At 41.1% G+C, this 25,890-nt stretch overlaps 1 protein-coding gene across 1 annotated transcript; it reads right to left on the bottom strand.

Annotated features, from left to right (window-relative positions):
* Positions 1-381: 381 nt before the first annotated feature.
* PLA2G7 (phospholipase A2 group VII) lies at positions 382-19,333 on the bottom strand (the record flags this gene model as incomplete). Its single annotated transcript, XM_081314904.1, has 10 exons — positions 382-485; positions 3,018-3,166; positions 7,814-7,984; positions 10,754-10,845; positions 12,088-12,201; positions 13,605-13,749; positions 14,885-14,953; positions 16,271-16,364; positions 18,118-18,268; positions 19,256-19,333. The coding sequence occupies 10 exons, from the start codon at positions 19,331-19,333 to the stop codon at positions 382-384; spliced, it is 1,167 nt and encodes a 388-aa protein (XP_081171030.1).
* Between the last annotated feature and the right edge of the window lie 6,557 nt (positions 19,334-25,890).

The raw sequence follows: 25,890 nt of genomic DNA, 5'->3' as shown, positions 1-25,890 counted from the left end.
CCAATTACTGTCATTAAGCGAGGATTTCACATATTTGGAACTTCTGACTTCTGGTTTCTCTCTTGGCTTTGTTTGTGGTAAGCCAGCAGGACAGGGCACAAATTATGATCACACAGCTGTGGGATGCTGTGATGGATTGAAATCTGTGCCGGTTGTCAAGTGCCCAGGTCACAATCGTGACTGTGGTGGTGCTGTGATACCTGAAACTTCAAGGATCAGTTGTAACTCCTGTTCAGCAGCATTTGAATGGTCACTGAATGAGTGTTGTTAAATGAGAACCACCTTTAACATCTTCAAATGTTCTAAAACATAGTCTTTCCAATGGAGCTATCGTAAAAGAAGCAACATTTAGTCAGAAATGTTTAAGGACAATCTTTATTTTCACTGAGATGCTCCTGGAGTTAAGTCAACATTGGTATCTGGAATGACATTAGGTCCTTCACCATTTAAAAGAGGGTCCCATTGGTTAAAATATTTAGAGAGATCTAGAGAAGATAAATTCAAATCAGATGGCACATACATGAAAATATTAAATTGTATTAACAAATTATATTTCTAAGTCACAATATATTAAAATTAAGCTTGCTTTGATGTTCTAAAACTGACATGCTGGAAACAGAAAAGTCATAGTGATTGGATAGCTGACTTCATCTAAACAGCATAGTCTAAGTCTCTAATTTATAAGGTCTGGAAAGATTCCCTTTTAAACTGAGTTGTAGGGTCATTATACTTTAAAATGTTTGCTTGAAAAGTATATTCCACTTTTCAATAAAACTTCCAAAGGATGTAGAAACATGTACAATATAAAAATACATATTAAAAAAATAGGAGAATCAGCTAAATAAATGCCTGGCACTAAAAAGTTAATCACTGGCAATGTTCATGTCTTCAAGGAAGAAATTCTACAGGTAAGGTTCTGTTGACAAGGTCATCTGTAATAAAGGGATTTCTTGGAGGAAAGCCTCCAAATAATTTCAGTACATAACATATTGATATAAATACATGTTCATTCAGGTATCAGGGTCCCAAGCCAACTGGTAGACCATCTACTTGCTTTTTCATATGTCTCAATAGCTTATATTAAGTTTATTCTCTAGTCAGTAATACTGATATGTAACCTAAGTCTTTTTATATATTAAAAATGCTCATGATAAACAAGTGTATTATATGACTGGTTCTTTAGTTCAGCTTTAAAAGAAACACTGTTTTTATTGTGTAGTATTTAAAAGTCTCAGATGCTTGGGAGATGAATCTGAATGGTATAGACCAGTAATGGCGAACCTATGACACACATGTCAAAAAGGTGACATGCCACAACATTTGGATGACACACCACCATTCACGGACACCCAACAGTATTCTCGAAATCACATCCCATTATCATGTGATTTTCAAAGGTAGTTGAGACTATGCAAGAATTGGGGTGTGCGCAACCTTCAGTCTCTCTGAAAATGGCATGTGAGAGGCTCTTGCATGGCCTCTGGAGTCTCTGAAAATCACATGAGAACAGGTCGTGCTTTTGCAGGCTGCAGAAGAGCATTCTCTAAGGCAGACATGTCAAACACAAGGCCCGGGGGCCAGATCCAGCCCACGAAGTGGTTTCATGTGGCCCGTGAAGCCATCCTGGAAACAGTAAGGGAACGGCCCCCACTGCCTTGGCCCTGGCCCAGAGACCCTCCTTCTGCCAGAGACCCTCAGATCTGTCCCACTCCTGCCCAGGCCCCCATAGGCACCCTTGATGCCAACGATGTAGAGCTGGCCACGCCCACCCTGGCCATACCCAACCAGCCCCCTGAGGGCAACCGCAATGCTGATGCGGCCCTCAATGAAATTGAGTTTGACACCCTTGCTCTAAGGCCACTTAAAGGCCTTGTGTGAGCCAAGCTGCCTTGGGTAGGCTGCAGGGGCCTATCAACAGAGAACAGAGCCTAAAGATAAGTGGCACAAAGCAAGGTCCTAGGGATCACACGAACCATCGGACTACATTCTTTAAAATGAATAAATAGGTAAAGAATTGTTTCTCTTTTGTTCGTGTGTGTGTGTGTGGGGGGGGCACATCCATAGTCAAGTTAGGCATTTTCTGGGGGTTTTTTTACATGCCAAGCCCAAAAGATTTGCCATCCCTATATAAACAGTTTACCTTCCCTTATACTCTCAGAGCAGAGATACAGATGCTGTGTTACATGACTTCCACGCCCCATACTCCTCTTCTTGAAGTATGGCATTTTCACTTACACTGACCACCAGGAGGCCCATGTAACCAGTTGGAACTCATGCAAAACCACATACTTGGGAGTTTGACAATTTAGCATCTGCAGTTCTCTGCTCTGAGAGCTTAAGGGAAGATGGACAGTATTTACTATTCTTACAATCTCTAAATATCATTTGTTGCAACCACTGAGTATCAGGATCTGCATAGCTCCTAAAGTTAGTGCACTGTATATAGTAGTCATCTAAAGTGCAAGGGTCTATAAGCTCAATTTCCAGGAGAGGGTTCCAACCCCATAGAATAACATCTGGCTACCTGTGTCTCGGGAGTTCCAATAAGGATGAAACTAGTCATCCAATGTTTTCAGGTGGTCAATGTAATTAGAGGATACATCACACTTTTGGGGTCCTTTGAGTCAGGTTTTGATTCCTGGTGACTGGGCAAGTAAGTCCCTGCAGCTTTCTTGCCAAGATTTCAGAAATAGTTTGCCATTGCCCATTTCCCAGGACTGAGAGGTGACTGTCTCAAGATCACCCAGCTGGCTTTGTGCTTAAAAAGTAGGACTCCTGGTTTTTAGCTTTAACCACTATCTCAAACTGTCTGTCTGTTTCTCTCTCTCTTTCTCTCCGACATGTGACATGTTCAATTTGATATGCACATATGCATTATATTTTCAGGTAGCTTTAGTGATCAAACACTAAAGTTGAATCAAATATTGTGAAAGATACTGTCTGTAACACATCACCTTATCAACATGTAGTAATACTGGGTGTTAAAAATTAAATATAAAAGCAATGCAGCAACTTACTCAAATGTTTCTGTAAGAAGGCCAGTGAAGCTTTGTTGCTAATATCAATAGCTGTTTGGGGATCTATATGTCCTTTCAGTTTAAAAATCTTCCCAATTATGTTTCCGGTAAGGAACGTAAAGTCGGAAAAACTCTGATGTACTGATCCTCTGAAAACAGCAAAAGTGCAAAGGATAAGCCTAATAAGTAATCAAAGAAGTCTGACTAGAAGAGTGAATCTTTACAAACACTGCTGAAACATGTGGAACCTAATTAAATGTTTTTGGTTCTGAAGATTCTTGTTTACATTTTATCTCTACATGTTTGTCCCAAGGGTTTTGATGGTTGTGGTAATGTTCTGTGTCCTTTATTCATTTTCCCCCCCAGAATAAGTTAGAATTGTTTATTATCATTATAATAAAAGTACATGCAATAACCTTTCATTTGGAGATCAAAGGAACAACTACAATTACTACTTTGAGGTAAAATTCAGTCCTTGTTCAACAATTAGTATTCATGTTTGATTTTTTTCAATTAGATCACAGAGATTATTTTAATCATGTATATACGTAGCAAGCTTACGATATTTAAGAGCTATCCTACGCAATACAGGTGAAACTCGAAAAATTAGAATATTGTGCAAAAGTTCGTTTATTTCAGTAATGCAACTTAAAAGGGGAAACTAATATATGAGATAGACTCGTTACATGCAAAGCAAGATAGTTCAAGCCGTGATTTGTCATAATTGTGATGATTATGGCATACAGCTCATGAAAACCCCAAATCCACAATCTCAGTAAATTAGAATATTGTGAAAAGGTGCAATATTCTAGGCTCAAAGTGTCCCACTCTAATCAGCTAATTAAGCCATAACACCTGCAAAGGGTTCCTGAGCCTTTAAATGGTCTCTCAGTCTGGTTCAGTAGGAATCACAATCATGGGGAAGACTGCTGACCTGACAGTTGTGCAGAAAACCATCATTGACACCCTCCATAAGGAGGGAAAGCCTCAAAAGGTAATTGCAAAAGAAGTTGGATGTTCCCAAAGTGCTGTATCAAAGCACATTAATAGAAAGTTATGTGGAAGGGAAAAGTGGAAGAAAAAGGTGCACAAGCAGCAGGGATGACCGCAGCCTGGAGAGGATTGTCAGGAAAAGGCCATTCAAAAGTGTTGGGGACTTTCACAAGGAGTGGACTGAGGCTGGAGTCAGTGCATCAAGAGCCACCACACACAGACGGATCCTGGACATGGGCTTCAAATGTCATATTCCTCTTGTCAAGCCGCTCCTGAACAACAAATGTCAGAAGCATCTTACCTGGGCTAAAGAAAAACAGACCTGGTCTGTTGCTCAGTGATCCAAAGTCCTCTTTTCTGATGAGAGCAACTTTTGCATCTCATTTGGAAACCAAGGACCCAGACTCTGGAGGAAGAATGGAGGCACACACTGCAAGATGCTTGAAGACCAGTGTGAAGTTTCCACAGTCTGTGTTGATTTGGGGAGCCATGTCATCTGCTGGTGTTGGTCCACTGTGCTTCATTAAGTCCAGGGTCAACGCAGCCATCTACCAGGAGATTTTGGAGCACTTCATGCTTCCTTCTGCAGACGAGCTTTATGGGGATGCTGACTTCATTTTCCAGCAGGACTTGGCACCTGCCCACACTGCCAAAAGCACCAAAACCTGGTTCAATGACCGTGGGATTACTGTGCTTGATTGGCCAGCAAACCCACCTGACCTGAACCCCATAGAGAATCTATGGGGCATTGCCAAGAGAAAGATGAGATACATGAGACCGAACAATGCAGAAGAGCTGAAGGCCGCTATTGAAGCATCCTGATCTTCCATAACACCTCAGCAGTAACACAGGCTGATAGCTTCCATGCCACGCCGCATTGAGGCAGTAATTGCTGCAAAAGGGGCCCAAACCAAGTACTGAGTACATATGCATGCTTATACTTTTCAGAGGTCCGATATTGTTCTATGTACACTCCTTGTTTTATTGATTGCATGTAATATTCTAATTTTCTGAGATTGTGGATTTGGGGTTTTCATGAGCTGTACGCCATAATCATCACAATTATGACAAATCACGGCTTGAACAATCTTGCTTTGCATGTAATCAGTCTATCTCATACATTAGTTTCCCCTTTTAAGTTGCATTACTGAAATAAATGAACTTTTGCACGATATTCTAATTTTTAGAGTTTCACCTGTATATGTATTCTGCTAACTACCTGCTGATCACTATCAGTAATATCATAAATGAACCCAGGGAGAGGGAGGGAGGGAGGGAGATGTCTACTTTTAAAGCAGTGCACAAGGAAAATTTGATCTCATTCAGAAAGGATCCTTTGTATAGGAGCTGATTATGAGGATCTCAGTAGCATGTAGAAATATACTGATTTACAATTTGACCTAATTTAAGATCCCTTAAGGAGAAGACATCAACTGACCTGTGTTAAAACATCAAGAAGAAAAAGAGAAACATCACTGAACTTCAATATTTCCTGTTGGTGGACCAGGGGATTAGGACTGCCAACTTGTTGGCTTAAGCTTGAGAGAAATGACAAACTGTTTTGATTTATGTTTACTTAATAGTCTTATTGCAACTTATTGTGCTCAGGAGCATACCTTTTGAAGTAAAAGATATTAAATGGTAAGTGAGCACCTGTCCATGGTAAGTGAGCACCTGTCCAGCCTAGACGAGTTCAAATCACCAGGACCAGATGGACTACACCCCAAGGTTCTCAAGGAACTGGCAGACGTGATCTCAGAACCACTGAACTATATTTTTCAAAGATCCTGGAGCACTGGGGAACTACCAGAGGACTGGAAGAGAGCTGAAGTTGTTCCCATCTTCAAAAAAGGGGAAAAAATAGATCCAGGAAACTACAGACCTATCAGCCTGACCTCAATACCTGGGAAGATTCTAGAAAAGATAATCAAACAACAAATCAGCGAACACCTTGATGCAAACAAAGTCATCACTAAAAGTCAACATGGGTTTGTCAAAAACAGATCATGCCAGACAAATCTTATTGCATTCTTTGACCAAGTGACAAATTAGTGGACCAGAGGAATGCTGTAGATATAATTTACTTGGACTTCAGTAAGGCATTTGATAAAGTAGATCACAATCTACTACTTGATAAGATAGAAAAATGTGGGTTAGATAGCATCACCACCAGATGGATTCGTAGCTGGCTGACAGGCCGTACTCAGCGTGTGGTCCTCAATGGAACTGCATCTACATGGAAGGAAGTGTGTAGTGGGGTGCCCCAGGGCTCTGTTCTGGGCCCAGTGCTCTTCAACATCTTCATCAAGGATTTGGATGAGGGGATAGATGGGGAACTCATCAAATTTGCAGACGACACCAAGCTGGCAGGAATAGCCAATACTCCAGAAGATAGGCTTAAAATACAGGAGGATCTGGACAGACTCGAACATTGGGCGCTATCTAACAAAATGAAATTCAATTGTGAAAAAGTAAGGTTCTACATTTAGGCAGGAAAAATAAAATGCACAGGTATAGTATAGGTGGTACCTTGCTCAATAGTAGTAACTGTGAGGGGGGTCTCAGAGTCCTAGTAGACAATCACTTCAATATGAGCCAGCAGTGTGCTGCAGCTGCCAAAAAAGCCAACACAGTGCTAGGCTGCATTAACACAGGAATAGAATCAAGATCACGTGAAGTACTAATACCACTTTACAATGCCTTGGTAAGGCCACACCTGGAATACTGCATCCAGTTTTGGTCACCACGATGTAAAAAAGATGTTGAGACTCTAGAAAGGGTACAGAGAAGAGCAACAAAGATGATTAGAGGACTGGAGGCTAAAACATATAGGGAACAGTTGCTGGAATTGGGTATGTGTAGTTTAACGAACAGAAGTGTGAGGGGTGACATGATAGCAGTGTTCCAATATCTCAGGGGCTGCCACAAAGAAGAGGGAGTCAAGCTATTCTCCAAAGCACCTGAAAGCAGGACAAGAAGCAACGGATGGAAACTAGTCAAGGAGAGAAGCAACCTAGAACTAAGGAGAAACTTCCTGACAGTTAGAACAATTAACCAGTGGAACAACCTGCCTCCAGAAGTGGTGAATGCTCCAACACTGGAAGTTTTTAAGAAGAGACTGGACAGCCATTTGTCTGAAATGGTATAGGGTTTCCTTCCTGAGCATGGGGTTGGACTAGATGACCTCCAAGGTCCCTTCCAACACCCAGCCAATTGGCCACGCCCAGCCAATTGGCCACACCCACCTGGCACCCGACATACATAAGTGGGTTTTGCGTTGCAGTTTAGGCACTCGATCTCTAAAAGGTTCGCCATCCCTGACCTATATCATGTTCCTAATCAATAAGAACACAGAAAGAATATTGAGACCTTGAAAGAGGAGCACTATAACAATATTTTCAGGATGGACAATCATGGAAAATTAATCCCAGGAAAAGAATCCCACCCAGTCTGAGGAGAATCAATGAATTACCTTTATTGTTCAAACTTAGATGACAGGTTATGTAATCTAGGCTCCCTGTGGGATAACTGAAATTCAGAGGGACCAATAACAATATTGTAGGATTATCAAATGTTGCTTTTGTCAATATCATCCCTGGGGTTTTATCATATTTTAGCCTTATGAGATTTTTACCATTTAAGGTTTAAAAATAATAATTTGGACACCACCTGCAGGGGATATGGGTGCTTTTCTCAGTTGTTTCTGTTTAATTTTAAACTATATAAAATGTAACTATAATACCATCGCTCCAAACTCCATTCTAAACAAATTAATTAATTAATTACTGACATTTGACACTCACTCAATAGTTATCATTTTTCTTTCCCTGCCTTTGTAATTAAGTTTCTTCATCTCTAGGATATTCGAAGCCCACTGGTATTTTTCTGAATTAATAAACAGCAATGGCTGGTGAACTTTGGGATATACTTCATCAGAGAGGGGAAGCATCCAAGCATCAAGAGCAACACCACATCTGTTCAGAAAAAAAAATTCTGTGACATGTTAGTGCCAGTTTGCACATCTTAATCTTGCACATAGATGCTATATAAATCACACATCTGTATCCATAGAGACATTCTAAGTTAATTTTATTAGGTTCCATTAGGAGAAACTTTCTGTAAGTGTAAATGTTCAGTGTTAAGAGGCAGTGGGCTCTCCTATGATAAGTTGCTTAATACATATTGAAAAGCAAAAGGAATTTGTCATGGAATACCTTAGGGCTATCCTGAATTACAGATTTTTCCATGAACACTGGGCTGTGGATTTCAATATGAATCCATGGAAAGGAGAGTACTATATCAGGTTGACATCACTTTACTGGAAGTGCTTGGAGCTGGCCAATATGATGCTGTGTAATAATTTTCTTTACTGTGATTTTATGTTTATGTTTATTGTTCTCTAAGGCAAGCTACCTTGAATCTATAGAATAAGTAGCATGCACATCTATTTACCAATCAATCAATTCTACATCTGCATTTCTTCTATTATGCATTTATATGTATCAGGGCTTTTCAACCAGTGGTACGGGTACCACCTGTGGTACATTGGCACCTGGCAGGTGGTACGCGACCATCCTAGAAAAGTGGTAGCGGGGGAGGGGAATGAGCTGAACCGGTGGCAGCACCGCACAAGCCTGAGCAAGAGACGGCTGGAGCTGCAGGGCTGTCAGGGCTCAGCAGAAGCGCCAGGATCAGCACCAGGATCCAGCTGGAGCTCAGCACTGATCCTGGTGCTTCTGAGCCCAGAAGAAGCACCGATCAGCTGGAATGTTGCAGCATCTCCAGGATCTTGTGATTTACGTTCAGATGCTTGGCAACTGATTCATATTTATGACGGTCACAGTGTCCCAGGGTCATGTGATGTGACCAAAACCTGCTGCAACCACCCAGCAGACGGGGGGGGGAATAAAACCCAACCACCACCCCACCCCACCCCCGCTGCCAATCCTCAACAGAAATGCTCACAACAATGAAAATCTCGGACAGGAGGAAGAGCGCCACCGGGCGGGAAGGCAGGTGTCTTGCTCGTCTGTGGCTTGGGGGGCACTTTTTCCAGTGCCATTGTAACTTCGAACAGTCACTAAGCGAACTGTTGTAAGTTGAGGACTCCCTATACTTCATCACTTTTTTCCTTTTTTTTTGGTCCTCAAGTTTTTGACACCTTGCTAGGCGACTGGTGGTACTCGGATGTCGCCATATCCTAAAAGTGGTACAATGGGTGAAAAGGTTGAAAAGCCCTGGTCTTTATTATAGTAACATTCACACATAGATAGAATGTTCCACTCTTCAGTACAAATAGTTGCAAAACAATTTATGCCCATTACAGTGGAGGATTTCCTACTTTTAATTCAGATTAAAGAGGGACTATCTCTCTTTAGTCTCAGATTAGTTTACTATATTTCCATGGTGGCAAACCTATGGGATGGGTGCCACAGGTGGCACGCAGAGTCCTCTCTGTGGGCACACGCACCATCACCACAGTTCTAGGCCTTCAGCTGGGTTTTTAAAACCTTTTTGCTTTAGGCCTCTGCCACCATGGGCAAAAAAAAGGTTCAATAAATTTCAACTTCTCGCAAGAAAAAAAAATCTCGCAAAGTTGGAATTGATTGAACTTTTTAGTCCCACCCAGTCTGCCGTTACCACTGCAGCCATGCCCACCCAATGGACTACACCGACCCAATAGGCCACAACCACCCAATGGGCCACACCAACATAATGGACCATGCCCACCCGACACCCAACGATACATAAGTAGGTTTTGGGTTGCAGTTTGGGCACTCGGTCTCTAAAAGGTTCGCCATCACTGCTCTGTTTAATGTCAGATCATATGTAGAATATTACTTCCTACCAATAGTCAATCCAACAGTAGATCAGTAAAACCAACAAATTGTAATTAGAAAAGTGAATCTATAAACAAATAAAAAGAATCATACAATTAGAGGATGGCCTGTCATTTGGAACAACGTCTTAAGAGAAATGTAACAAAAAACAAAGCCACAGTATCACAAAAAGTGCTCAGAACTGAGGAATGGGGACAGTAATAATTATTGAATAATATTATTCAATACATACTCATACACTTCACTTTAAAATTTGGCAGAAATCATTGTGCAATGTTCACCTATTCCATGAATTCATGTAAGAATTACAGAGGGATGGGGAGGGAGAGAAAGGGAGAGGGAGAGAGAGATTGAGAATGTCTTCTAATCAGGGTTGACCTCTGCAGTTTTCTTGTCAAGATTTCAAAGGTGGTTTAACATTGCCTGCTTTCTAGAATTGAGAGAGACTGGCCTGCTCAGCAATGGCAATCTGAACAGTCCCAGGTGCCATTATAACTCCAGATGTACAGGTCACTAAGTGAAGGGGAGTCCAAGATAAGGAGCATGGGGGGTGGTGACACAGGGGGATAGTGGAGGTCCTGGGAGCCTGGTGCAGGTAGAGTTGGGGGGTGCTGGAGTGTGAAGATGCCTGTAGATGAGCAAGGGGAATTGAAGCACCCCAACAATTGTAAGTGTGGGTGAGCCGCAAGTGCCCAACTCTTGATCACATGGCTACTGGGGGAGGGTCTGAAATGACCATACCTTTGAGGATGGATTATTTAAGTGCCGATGTTCAGGGCTGCCATAACTTCAAACAGTCTGAACCAATGGCCATAACTCAAGGACTATCTGTAAAACAAATATTACTGCAAAGAAAAGCCACTGGGCCAACCTGATAGAGTTTTACTTTTTACTAGTTCTTACTTGAATCGTGCATCTTTGCTAAGCGTTTCTATGACTGTGGCAGCACCAAAAGAATGTCCCATTGCTGCTATCTTCTGTAAGTCAATAGAATCCTGAAAAGAAAATGATATTGAATGATATTGCCTTTTGTTTTCAATCAGATGGGTCTATTTTAATTCATCCTATACTAAGGATTCTGATTTCTGTAAATCAAGAATTGGCTTAGTGCCCTCCAGCTGTTTTAGATATCAGTCCCTTTTGCCAAAATTAAACAGCTACAGGTGGTTAACATGAATTGATGTCTATCACAATCTCTTAACCATATTCACCACATTCTTTAACATTAAGCCTACAATGTGACACCATTTCTGGATAACGAACACAGGAATAAAAAGATACCAAAATACCACAACAGAATAGAGCTGAAAGGGACCTTGGAGGTCTTCCAGCCCCCTGCTCGAGCAGGAGAACCTACACCATCTCAGACAAGTGACTGTCTAGTCTCTTCTTAAAAACCTCTAGTGATGGAGAGCCCACGATTCCTGAAAGCAAGCTGTTCCACAAACAATCTTTGTTTTAAATAGTTGTTAGCACTCACTGGAAATGGTGAATACTCTGAACTGCCTTATTAAAGAGCTTCAGATGATAGGGTAAAACACATACAGATTAATACCAAGGATTTAGTAGATCTGCTGCAAAGAATTAGATGAGCAGCTGTAAGATCCTGGATTTAGATCGATGTTCAGGTCTACATTCAGGTGACTCTACTTCAGGGCTGCACTTGAACACAGAATTCATTGGGTCTCAGGAGACTCTTGGATAAATTAATGTGTTTTAACATGTAAGAAATCAGATGGCACAGGAAGACTGTTGCCATATTAGAAACCCCAGCTGTAACAGCTATCTTAGAGAAAGGAGAAACATTAAAAAAAACAGGATAGTGAAGTGTTGAAGCAAATGCTTTTCATCTAATCAGTCTCTCTCTTAAGGAAACTCTTGAATGATACACTGTGCCCAGAAAGGTAAGCAGCACTGAGTGTTTTTTAGAAGCAATCATGGAAATGGATTTATATTGCTTAACCACCAATTAACAAGTCTAAGCATATTCAGTTACCTCAAAAGGGGTACATGTTAAAGAAGCAATTATCATATTAATGGTCATCTATTTGATTTTCTGGTACCATCTGAACCTTTAGAGAAACACAAGATCAGATTCATCCAATGTCATCATAATAACGATAAAGTTTTAACTGTTTTACCACAGCACTTCAACATAGTGCCAGTCTGAAATACATAGTACAACATATAAAATTATGAATTTCCAATTAGCAAGGGGAATTTTCTGCCTCTTTTACCTTTAAAAGACTCCAGTTGATATTTAAAGGCAGAAGGTTCTTAATGGGATTTCCAGAATTAATTTCAAGCAAAAGGTTAAGAGCTCTAATGCATTCTTCTGCCCTTTGCTGTACCTACATGAAGAAGAGACAAAAAACACTTTCAGCGTATGGCTTAGCAACTGCCTGTGTATCTATGGCCTCTATCTAATGTGTGATTAGGATTTTTCTAAACTAAGGATTTATCTTTAAAGGGGGCACTATAATTAGGCCATAGGTTAACTTTTTAAAAAGAAAGCTAAACTGAACCTGGAGGAAGTAAAGTATGATTACTAAAAAAAAAAATAATTCTGAGCAAAATGCTTGAGTTAAGATAAGTAGTGAACTTCAGATATTTCAGGTCTTATTTTGGAATGAAAAATTCCTTGGTCACCTTATGCCGTGTGCTGAGAGAATATGGGAAATGTGCCCATGTTCCTTCCCTTAGTTCTTTCAATGCGCTTTTAATGCCATCAACCTCTGGAGTCCAGATCTGATCTGATCTGTTAGTATGGGTGGTGCTAAAACATCTACCACCCCAATGCGGAATTTCTCTGTAGCTGTAGAAGAGATTATGAGTAGCTGTCAGCATCATTTCTGTTACATAGCTTGACTCATTCATATTATGCTGTTGGCAGTGCTAACAAAATGCCACCAAAGACATGTGAATGACTTGGTCCTGCCAAACCATGGTTATCTTCTACATTTGCAGAAGTGTTATGGTCCAGGTTAAGACTCTGAAGCACAAGACTTTCACAATGAGTCTAACAATGATTGTGACATTCCAGCTAAATATGCCTTTTATAGAACTGCTAATGATGTCAGTCTAAAAATGGTTATCAAGGCTGAGAATACTTCTGTCATGACAAATCTCAGAGAAAATCAAGACTGATAGCAACCTGTTATGGTCAAGAGAGGTTCAAATTCAAAACTGACTTTTAATGACATGGAATACGGTCTCATATTTTCCCTCTGAAATAAAGTTGATGTTATCCATTAACCAGTACATATTCTCTTTGCAATATCGTTGGACAGGTGTGTGTGTGTGGGGGGGGGGAAGGATTAGATAAAACTATAAGTAGAGCAGATATCAAAGTCAGCATTTGCAAGGGAAGACCAATGTCTTTTTGGTACCAAGAACACAATTGGTAGTGATGCGGCTCCTTATGTGTCTCATACCAGATTGACATTCAGCCTTTGAAATACGTTCCAAGGGTGGAATTCTTTAACCTACCTGCCTTTCTGAGATTTATTTTTCGACACTGAGTAAATCTTTAGGGGTTGGTGATAGGGCCATAGTTGTTGCTTGCACGGTGTGGGAAGCAATAGATAGAATGGTCACAGGGGGATTCTAAAAGTGGTAAATCAGATGACACTATCATATCTACTTCAACTACAGAGTGTATGACTAGGCATATTGATTTAAAATATAGGGGCTCCCGAAAGTGAATCAATGATGCTTCTGTAATACACTAAATTTAGAAGATTTGCATGAATACCTGTTGCCTCCTCAATGAAAGTTCATTTTCATCTGGTTTTAATTTCCTGTAGAAAATCCACTCCTTGTGCAATGCTGGAGGTTTTCCTTTGGCTCCTATGGTAGGGTTTTCTTTATAGTAATATGTAGCTGAAGAGGACTGGTCTCTAATGGAAAAAAAACCCACTATATCTGTGCTTTGAGAAAGCAACACTTTCCCCCCTCAAAGCTCATACAATGCTTTATAAATGTGCTAATATGTATATTAGAACTCATTCCTAATTTAGCACCAGAATATAACATTGAAGAAAACTCTGTTGTACTATGTAAAAGGTAAAGGTTACTAAGATTAATATGTACAGATGGCAAAAGAATGAGTTTACATCTAAAAAAACCCTCCCTTTGTACAGTCCTGTAATTCCTCAATTTGGAGTAGAGTGGGGAGAACTGGATGGAGCTAAGTGTTTACTAGCCAGATGCCCTTCCTGATGCCAGTCTGAATTCACAGCAGAACTTTTTTCTTTGCATTCTAGAGAGAAACATCTGCTGCTACCTAGGATTCAACCTTCTGAGTGGGAGGCAAGCATCTTCACCGTTTAAATTAATTTAGACTGGCTTATTGATTGATAAAAGGAGATCAGAATTTCTGAATGTGTGGAAGACTATGTTTTCATAGTGTTAAGAGTGAATTTTGGGGAAAAAATTATAATCAATACTTTATTTTAGGATTATGATTTGTTTCTGTAAATAAATGCAATACTTCTAACTTTGGAGAGCATTCAATTCTTTATCTAATGATGATATTTACTGTATCTCCACAGGAAAATCAACTGTGATTATAAATATTAAAATTTGCCCATCCCTAAGCATTGTAAAAGCCTACTGTCTACTAGTTAAGGCACCAGGCTAGAAAGGAAGAGGCCTTGAGTTCTACTTCTACCACCCAGTTCAGTGACTTTGGGCCACTCAGACTCTCTCAGTCCAAACCACCTCACAGGGTTGTTGTGGGGAAAATAGGGGAAGAAGGAGTATTAGATGTGCTTGCTACCTTGAGTTATTTATAAAAATAATAAAGGCAAAATATAAACAAAAACAAATACATAAATAAAATTAGTTAAGTGGCTCAGCATCAGCCCATAGGCAACCTGAGGCTTGAATCACTATAGGTATTATTCCATAGTGGATCTCAGTGATTGGTTAAGTGAAATTCTTTGGTATTTTCAGTTTATAATAAGTACAAAGTCCTTTATTAGATTCTACATACATATTTCTACTTCAGTCAATTAAAGAACCTATGCATACCTATGCTCCACGGAAGCAACAACAAATCCCTGAGATGCCATTTCAATGCAAATTGCAGAATACAGCGTCCTAGTGAAATAAATATAATTTTGCAACTTAAGTCAGTCTTTTAAATCATTTGCATGCTACATCTCCTTTTTACGATTGGTATAAGGCATTATACACAAATGGTCTCAATTCCTAGATTTTTAAAAAGGTTAAACATATCCTCATCCACACATTTATAAGGTAAAATGTACAAAGATGAAAAAAATTAAAGAGAATGGATCGGGGAAATGTACACGTCCTATGTTGAAAAACATTCTGCTAGTCTTCAGTTCCCTTTCTGCATTGTGGGAAATATTTCTTTGTCATGCCCATAGTCACAAAACTCAAAAGAGGCCAAGGTAGCTTTAAGGCTGTTTCCCCTCCCCAGATTCTATTCACATCAGAAACAATTAGGGGCATGGAAAATGTACTGGTGTGAAACATTTTAGCCCTCCTCCCCCCTCCCCCCAAATTATTTTCATGCCAGAGGTTGTGCCTGGTTTTTACTCATTCTGGGCAAAGATGATATTGGGAAAAAGAAAGGAGGAGCTTTTGGACAACTGCTTACAGCTCATGACAGAGAAAATGCCCAGTTATGAGAACCTAGAGAAACAGCTGGGTCAGCAAATAACTAGAAATATGCAGGGCAGATGGAATGAACAAAGACAATAAAACGGAGAGTGTGTTGGACGATAAAATGTGATAAAGATTGGGGAGGAGTTGGATGGCAAAAAGAAAATGCTGCCCAGACTCACCCTGTAGAGGAGATGGGTGACATAAAAGTTTATAAATAAAATAAAAAACATAAAGCTGTTATGAAGAGAATGCAGGATGGGAGAATTCCATTTTAAAAATCAGAATAACAATGGCTAAAGCTTATGAATTGCCCCCAATTACAGGTGCGTGAATAAACACGGGACAACTCCCACATGGCCAAAAACTAGAAGCTCCAGTTTCATCTTGGTTCCTCCAGGCATGTCTGACCCACAGCTCTAATAATCAGTAGTCAGCATGGCCAAAGACTGCTCTTGGTATGGAACTATGTTAGTTTTGGTTATAACCATCTTCATCGTCTTAATTATCACCTTCCAAACCTCAAATATTAATACTGCAGCTATGAAATTGTTAACATGTAAGAAAAAGTGGAACTTATTTCAGGAGATATTTTTATTTTTTATCTATTATGAAAGTCATATACTGCCCATTTTGCCATATTTCTGACTGATATATAGCGTGAAGCCATGCCAGAAAAAAAATGAGGATATTATATTGGATTGTCTTGAATGAATGCAAACATACATTGGTGAACCAGGCTTGTTTTTTTTCAGAGATATCAGATATGTAAAAAGGCAGTATTACCTAAATCCTCCAAGTCCATGGGAAAAAATAATTAGAGGATATTTTTCTCCAGTCTTGAATTCAGCATTCCATGTTGCAGGAGATGTAACTGAGCCTAGACAAAGGAAAACAAATCTTGTTAACTTTTCTGATTTTCTTTAACGGCTTCACTAGACTGAAATTAAACTCATTTTAAAAACTGCACTACGTTCTTAATCTAGCTTTTAGAGAATAACTTAAGAATACTTAATGTTAAAAAAATTAATCCCGAATGGCACTGCTCCCCTATAAATATATTTTAGAAAGTTTTTTTCAGAATTCTGGTAGTACAAATTGTTCTTATGCTGTGTGCTAAATAATCATGTAATGGCCATTTTAGCATTAGCAATGTTTGGAGTTGTTGAAATTGAACACAATACACCAATTTAAGCTCAACTTCCTCTGTGGGACATAATTGGAACTGAATAAAAAATATTGCCACTATGGACCCAAAGATTTCATAAATAAGCTTCAACAATTTGTCTAGATTGTTGTGTGTCATTAAAAAAAGTACAGTAATAGGCTTTTCCTTAAACTACTGTACCTTGGAATAGTTTTTGGAATTTTTTTCTATCTTTTATTGTGTTTTTCTATCCAAATCAACTTTGGATGGGCCTAGCATAGAAGTGAATTTTTATATAGCCTTCGTATTGTTGTAACATTCTTTTACAAATAGAGGTAGTCCTTGATTTATAACTGCAATTGAGCCCAAAATGTCTGTTGCTGAGACAGTTGTCAAATGATTTTTGCCCCATTTTACAACCTTTCTTGCTACAGCTGTTAAGTGAATCGCTGTAGTTGTAAGGTTAGTAACATGGTTGTTAAGTAAATCTGGCTTCCCCATTGACTTTAGTTGACAGAAGGTCATAAAAGGTGATCACATATGTTAGGTCCCCAAAGAAATGTATTTTAACCCTATGCCTATTTTCTATCTTTCTGTAGCCTTTCTTTGTGGCCTGCCATTCTGTCGGGAGGGAGAAGCTTTTGGGATTGCTTTGCACTGTCTGCTATGATGCTGGCTCAGGAATTCTGGGAGCTGAAGTCCACGAGTCATAAAAGAGCCAAGGTTGCCTACCCCTGCCCCAGGGGATGGAATGTCTCTCCCTTATCTGAGACAAGGTTTGCACTTGGAGCCAAAAGAATTCGAAAGTGAAAGAGGCCTTGAGGAGCCCACCAAAAAGACAGCTACCAAAACACTGCCATCTGTGGACTGGCTGGGAGTCAAATGAACACTGAGACTGGGGGTGGGGGGAGTATTGAATGTTGCTTTTAATATAATCCTTCGCAGCTTTTTTCCTCAGACCTCGCCTTGATTCCCTGCTGTCACTAACTCCTAATAAAAGTTCCTTTTGAGACAATGCCTGTTTCAAGAGTTCTGCTTTCTTGGGTGGCTTAGCTGAGGTAGGTCCTTACATAAGGCAAGATCTGAAAGAAAAACCCGCAAAGCAGGTTTTTGGGACAATGTTACTATCATAAATATGAGTCAGTGGACAAGTGTCTGAATTTTGATCATGTGGCCATGGGGATGCTGCAATGGTCATAAGTGTGAAAAATGGTCATAAGTCACTTTTTTCAGTGCTGTTTTAACTTTGAACGATCACTAAATGAACTGTTGTAAGTCAAGGACTATCTGTAATAAGTAACAAGCAGCTAAAGTCCAATTATCTCAATGTATAAGAATCTATTTCTCTAACAGCACTAATCAGAATATTGCTGGCATCTACATAATTACTTTTCTAAGAATCAGATTTAGAAAATGCATACACTTGAAATATATCTGCACAAGAATATGGGTTGCTGTTATAATTCATAACCTCTCTGAAACTTACCAAAATAACGTGCTAGAATGAACTCCCCTATTATCCAATACATATTAAGAAAATGAGAGAGTCCAGAATAATATTTTTTATTGGGAATCCATTTTGTATCTTCATAATTCATATCATTTTGGGAAGGATAATACAGACGCAAAAAAGTCCCCTGTTATAAAATAATAAAATTAATTATTGAAAACTGTTTCTAAATGTTTAATTGAAAAAAGCATTAATTAATAATAAGTGTTCTACCCTTAATCCAACTCATTTTAAACACTGCCAAAAACATGCTTAAAAATACAGTTTTTCAAATTGAACTAGGTTTTCTAAAGTATTCATGTTGGCCATAACCAAAGTAGATTTTGGACGGCACCATTACTGCATCTGCTGATTTATAGCATCAGCATAGTCACATGGTGAAACTTTGCACTTCATTGCAGTCTGAAATTCTACATCTACGCTATGTACAGAAAATTTGTTTATCTCAAAACCACTTAAAATCCTTTTTTATATCCTATTATTAAAGTGTCCCCACATTGTATCAAAAAAACTAGTTAAAATTGCCTTAAAATTGGCTTGGATAGAATTTTGTATTTATTTTGTAATGCGTGGAAAAAACACGAATGAACACCTTTTTCCTTATTTCTAGCAAAATGAATGAGAGATATGAATGAATCCAAAACACGGATTTGTTATGGAGGTTTCCCATAAAAGCTTTTTAAATAAAAACCAGGTTGTTTTCATCATTATAAAAAGAAAAGAGAATAATAACAGTAAGCCACCTAGAGTCGCCTCAGCAAGATGGCGACATAGAAATTTAATAAATAAATAAAACTAAGCATTTGTGTCACGGGCTAGACTTCTGAATGGGACAATAGTGGGCTTGTATCATGAGGGGTTCCAAATATTTAATGCACAACTGACAGGGAAGGAATGGAAAAACTGATTGGCAGAGGTACCTTGGTGACACCTACTTTGTTTGGAGATGACTGCAGTAACTAATCAAACTTCTACCCTGAAAACAATAGTGCCAGATGGATAATAGGCTAAACTATTTTATATTTTCGGTTTGGGTTTGTTTTCATGCAAGCTATTTGGCATTGTTAGTAATGTAAAATTGGGGTTTATTAATAATTCAGGTAGTTATAAGTACCTGAATACCATAACTAGTCATGAGGTCTGTACATCCCACAGAATAAGGGCCTTTCCCTTCAGGAATTCTCATGCCCATTTTCTTTAACCTTAGCAGACAAATCTGAAAATCAAGGAAACAGATAAAAGTATGGGAATTATACTAGGTTAAACAATGCAATAACAAAGATAAATATTACAATGGATTTGTGCAGATGAGAAATTCATTGAACTTTCAGAAAAATCCAACAGAGGAAATAGAGACTTAAAGTTAAACTTAGATTAATTATTAATTATGCCAACAGTTTCTTATCTCTTCCTTTAGTATATATTATTACTGATGCAGAAAACCTTTGTAAGGAACTACTATAATATGCATATATTCATTACTTTGTTCCCTTCCTTTGTTACTGTAGAAATTAGCTGGGGAAAGATTATGGTAGCAATATTAAATAGCATCCATTTATGAATTATCTGCTTCCAAAAGAAACAGAACTCAAAAAGGGACTGTCCTGTGCAAATAACATTTTAGATTGTTTTACATAAATGTTTTTCATAACACACACACAATATAAATGTATATTATTTACACAGTGGTATTTCAAAGACTAGTAGAAGCCTGAGAACAGTACAAGCTTCAAATCATCCAAGCCAACAATAAGTTATAGCGATGATGAGGTCTAAGAGTTTTACAATGATGTGGCCTGGCTTCAAGGCAAAGAAAAATGCCAATACAAAATACTAATGAGTGAATTCAATGCAAGAATAGGAAAAACAATAACTGGAGAAAAAGTGACTGGCCCATATGGAAGTGGTGAACGAGATAAGAGAAGCAACAGACTAGTAGATTTGCTGAAGGACAGGAGCTTTATATCATAAACTCATTTTACAAGAAAAAGACTAGCAGAAAATGGACATGGAAGAGACCATCTGGGTACAAAAGCAAAATTGACTACATCATGTCAAGTGATAAAACCATATTTTACAATTGTACCGATCGCTTCAATGTTGGAAGTGACAATAGAATGGTATGAAGATAGACTATCAAAAGGAGCATATGAAAATGATAAAAATGTCATGAAAAATGAAAATTAAGTGATAAACTGCTAGAATACAGCAGCAATTTTGAGATTAATTTATCAAACTGCTTTGCTCTATTACAAGATTTGGAAAAGATGAATATTATGGACCAAAATGAACAAATAGTCAAAAACATTCTTGAATCTGCTATATCGATAGCACCATCAGAAAAACACTTTGTACAATCAAAGATCTCTAACAAAACTATTGATTTAATGAAAAAATGACAATGATACTGTAAGTTTTACTAATAAACTTGCAAGGCAACAAGAAAATATATCCAAGAAGAAACATATCTGTTTAACGTGAAGCTTGTAAAAAAGGCAATTGAAGAAAACAAAGGGATTAATAAAGCAAGATGCAAGCTTATAAATACAAGAAAGAAGGTTTTTACATTAAAATGTGAAAATGGCTCTGTGTGTAGAACAAGATAGGAAATGTTAGAAATAATTGGAAAATTCTATTCAAAGCTATACAAAGATCAAGATCCCTCAGAAGTAACAACACCAACGAAAGAGGAAATGTCAAGACATCCTAGAGGAAGTATCAAGTGCCATAAAAATTAATGAGAAATGGCAAAGCTTCAGGAAATGACTGTTACAGTTGAAATGCTAAAAGTAGGTTGTCACAGTCTACACAAGATAACAGCAAAACTATACTCAAGATGCCTCAGAGAAGAAAAAATACCCGATGCATGGAAAAATGCTGAAGTGATTCTTATATACAAGAAAGGGCCCAGAAGAATTAAAGAACTATTGCCCAATAAGCCTTCTTTCAGTCATCTACAAGGTTTTCACCAAGATAATAGCAAAAAGAATATTGAGAACATTAAATGATGCACAGCCAAAGGAGCAGGCAGGGCTCAGAAGTACCGTATATACTTGAGTATAAGCCGACTCGAGTATAAGCCGAGACCCCCAATTTCACCCCCAAAAACTGGGAAAAGTTGTTGACTCGAGTATAAGCCGATCCGCCGTTCTGCAAGCCTCCGCCGCCGGCGGAGGCTGGATCCGCGCTCTGCAAGCCTCCGCCACCGGCGGAGGCTGGATCCGCGCTCTGCAAGCCTCTGCCGCCAGCAGAGGCTCGATCCGCCATTTTGCAAGCCTGAATACACAGGAATACCCTGTGTGGCCGCGGCTCTCGGGGAAGCCCTGGCTGTCCGCTTCCTCGCTCCACGCTGCCATTCGGGGCCCGCGCGTACCCCGGGCAAATCGCGGCGCCCAGCAGGCGAGGAAACACGCCCGCTCCAGTCGCCCCCCCTTCCCTCAGGAGACGCGAAGCAAGTGACCGCCCGGAGCTTACCGAGGACTTGCGCGCGGCCGAGGCTTCGGTGCTTCCAGGATCGCGCGCACCTCTCCCAAGCCGCCGCCGTCCGGAGACCTGCCGAAGTTTGGGGAGGTTTGGGGAGGTGCGCGCGCACCTCCCCAAACCTCCCCAAACGTCGGCAGGTCTCCGTTCCTCCGCGCAGACCTGCCGACGTTTGGGGAGGTTTGGGCACCTCCCCAAACCTCCCCAAACGTCGGCAGGTCTCCGTTCCTCCTGCCGACGTTTGGGGAGGTTTGGGCACCTCCCCAAACCTCCCCAGGTCTCCGTTCCTCCGCGCAGACCTGCCGACGTTTGGGGAGGTTTGGGCGCCTCCCCAAACCTCCCCAGGTCTCCGTTCCTCCTGCCGACGTTTGGGGAGGTTTGGGCGCCTCCCCAAACCTCCCCAGGTCTCCGTTCCTCCGCACAGACCTGCCGACGTTTGGGGAGGTTTGGGCGCCTCCCCAAACCTCCCCAAACGTCGGCAGGTCTCCGTTCCTCCTGCCGACGTTTGGGGAGGTTTGGGCACCTCCCCAAACCTCCCCAGGTCTCCGTTCCTCCGCGCAGACCTGCCGACGTTTGGGGAGGTTTGGGCGCCTCCCCAAACCTCCCCAGGTCTCCGTTCCTCCTGCCGACGTTTGGGGAGGTTTGGGCACCTCCCCAAAGCTCCCCAGGTCTCCGTTCCTCCGCGCAGACCTGCCGACGTTTGGGGAGGTTTGGGCGCCTCCCCAAACCTCCCCAGGTCTCCGTTCCTCCGCGCAGACCTGCCGACGTTTGGGGAGGTTTGGGCGCCTCCCCAAACGTCGGCAGGTCTGCGCGACGTTTGGGGAGGTTTGGGGAGGCGCCCAAACCTCCCCAAACGTCGGCAGGTCTGCGCGGAGGAACGGAGACCTGGGGAGGTTTGGGGAGGCGCCCAAACCTCCCCAAACGTCGGCAGGAGGAACGGAGACCTGCCGACGTTTGGGGAGGTTTGGGGAGGCGCCCAAACCTCCCCAAACGTCGGCAGGTCTGTGCGGAGGAACGGAGACCTGGGGAGGTTTGGGGAGGCGCCCAAACCTCCCCAAACGTCGGCAGGAGGAACGGAGACCTGCCAACGTTTGGGGAGGTTTGGGGAGGCGCCCAAACCTCCCCAAACGTCGGCAGGTCTGCGCGGAGGAACGGAGACCTGGGGAGGTTTGGGGAGGCGCCCAAACCTCCCCAAACGTCGGCAGGTCTGCGCGGAGGAACGGAGACCTGGGGAGGTTTGGGGAGGCGCCCAAACCTCCCCAAACGTCGTCAGGAGGAACGGAGACCTGCCGACGTTTGGGGAGATTTGGGGAGGCGCCCAAACCTCCCCAAACGTCGGCAGGTCTGCGCGGAGGAACGGAGACCTGGGGAGGTTTGGGGAGGCGCCCAAACCTCCCCAAACGTCGGCAGGAGGAACGGAGACCTGCCGACGTTTGGGGAGGTTTGGGGAGGCACCCAAACCTCCCCAAACGTCGGCAGGAGGAACGGAGACCTGCCGACGTTTGGGGAGGTTTGGGGAGGCGCCCAAACCTCCCCAAACGTCGGCAGGAGGAACGGAGACCTGCCGAAGTTTGGGGAGGTTTGGGGAGGTGCGCGCGCACCTCCCCAAACCTCCCCAAACGTCGGCAAGTCTCCGTTCCTCCGCGCCCTGCCTGCCTGCTTCTTTCCGCTGCGGAAAGAAGCAGGCAGGCAGGGCGTGGAGGAACGGAGACCTGCCGACGTTTGGGGAGGTTTGGGGAGGTGCGCGCGCACCTCCCCAAACCTCCCCAAACTTCGGCAGGTCTCGGACGGCGGTGGCTTGGGAGAGGTGCGCGCGATCCCGGAAGCACCAAAGCCTCGGCCGCGCACAAGTCCTCGGTAAGTTTTTTTGTTGACTGGAGTATAAGCCGAAGTGGAATTTTTCAGCCCAAAAAGTGGGCTGAAAAATTCGGCTTATACTCAAGTATATACGGTAGTTATAGCACAATGGATCACAACCAGGTTATTCAGCAAATCACTGAAAGGCACAATGTGTACACCAGTCCCTCAGTGCATGGCTTTCATTGACTACAAAAGGGCGCTTGACTCAGTATTCCAGCAAGCAATAATCAATGCATTGCTCAGCCAAAGCGTAAATGCTGCTACATAAACTTACTACAATCAATATATGAAAAAGGAATGGTGACAATTTTCCTTAATGATCTCAAAGTAGAAATCAACATAAAACATAGTGTCTGACAAGGTGATACAATATCACCTATCCTTTTCTCAACCTGTCTTGAAGAAGTATTTTGCAAACTAGACTGGCAAAAGATGGAATAAAATTTAATGGCATCTATTTAAATCACTTAAGATTTAACATTGTTCTCTTCTCAGAACAGGGTGGATAATAATCGATGATTTTTTTAAAATGGATTTTTTAAAATTTAAATCGGATTTTTTTATTTTTATCAAATTTATTTTAATAAAATGTATTTGGAGTAAAAATCTAAATATAGTTTTCTATTTAAGATACATTAATAATTTAGTTTATTCAGCATGAAATGGAGTTTAATTATGTAGTATGAGGCTGCATATTCTGCAATATTTACATTTTTGATAAACTCATTCAATGAATCCAAGCTTTGCAAGCTGAGATAAGATGCACTGCATTGATGCATTCACACAATTTCACAGTAATTATGAGATAAATCATAAAACAAAATTCAGGAATATTCTTTTATCCCATTGTTTTTCAAATCTATGTACATTACAAATTGTATGATTGTTTGAAGAAAAATGCATCTGTATCAGGCTCTTAAGTGTTTTAATTTAATAAAAGAATTTGAGTAGTTCCCCATCTATCGTGTTTCCCCGAAAGTAAGACCCGGTCTTATATTATTTTTACCTCCAAAAGAAGCATTAGGTCTTATTTTGAGGGATGTCCTATATTTTTTGTGACACCTGCCTCGCCTTGCGGTGGCGGCACCAACAGCCCCATCTAGCTGGTGCCCGCATGGCTGCCAGCCCACTTCTGCTGCAGCCACTCACGGCAGGAGGCCACACAGCACATCACACCATTGCTGCCACAACAAGGCAAGGCAGGTGGGGGAGGGGTGGAGCTGCCCCCCACCCCCACTTATTTCAGGGCCCCACCAGCCAGACCATTCCTTGCTCGGTGACCTTCCCTTTCACTCCCCTCAGATCCATCAGGATTGCACCTGTTAGTGGGCATCCACTCACCTGCTGCCCGCCATGTCCCTCACCTTGTTGTGTCACTGCTGCATCACTAGCCGTCCCATTAAAGTGAATGGGACTGTGGGTGAGTCAACAGCAGGTCAGAGGAAGAGCTGCTGCGGGATAGAGATGACAGTTGCTCTTTAAAAATTATGATTTAAACTGAGTTTATTTAAATCAAGCCTTTTTACTAGTGATTTAAATCATGATTTAAATTGTGATTTAAATCGACTTGATTTAAATCAAATCTACTCTGTCTCAGAAGACCCAGAAGAGTTACAAAGACACATACACAAAGCAGAAGAACCATTTGGCTTTAAAAATAAAGCTGAAAAAGAGCCAGGTCATGTTTAATAAATTCACCAAAGAATGAAAAAAAATATATCTAGAGAAGAACTAGATGTAGTAGACCGCTATATATATCTTGGTCAACAGATCTCAATGGAAGGTGGTATAATAAAGGAAATTGAATGGCATATTAAATGTGGTTGGCAGGCAGTCCGCAAGGTAAGCATAATTTTCAGGAACAACCTCCCCCTATGCCAGAAAAGTTTTCAATCATTGTGTGCTACCTGTTCTAATGTATGCCGGTTAAACATAGACACTAACCTCATAGTCAATACAAAAGCTACAAGTGGCGCAAAGAACCATGGAAAGATAAATGTTTGGCATTACAAGAGAAGATAGAAAGACCTGCACATGGATATGAGAGCAAAACAAAAGTATACAATGTCATCAAGAGAGTAAAAGAATTGAAATGGAAATGGGCTGATCGCATGGCAAGAACTGATGGCAGGTAGACCAAGGCAGTCAAGTAATGGATTCCACTTGATAAAAAGCATCCACAAAAGAGACCTAAAACAAGTTGGATTGACAACATCTGCGAGTATTGTAGGACCAGCTGGCAAAGGGAAGCTAAGAGTGTATTGGTTGGAAACATGAGGAAGAGGCCTTCATCCTGCAGTGGATAAACAAAGGCTAGAAGGAAAAGGGGAGAAAAGTTAGACAAGCAAATTTAACACAACTAAAAAAAGCAAAAGAGGAAAAAAGAAATAATAGTAAAAGAACTGCTCC

This window comes from Vipera berus (genome assembly GCF_964194415.1).
Source record: "Vipera berus genome assembly, chromosome: 1".
In the NCBI taxonomy this organism is placed as follows: Eukaryota; Metazoa; Chordata; class Lepidosauria; order Squamata; family Viperidae; genus Vipera; species Vipera berus.
Note: the sequence above shows the minus strand (reverse complement) of the source record. Positions and strands in the feature narration are given on the sequence as shown.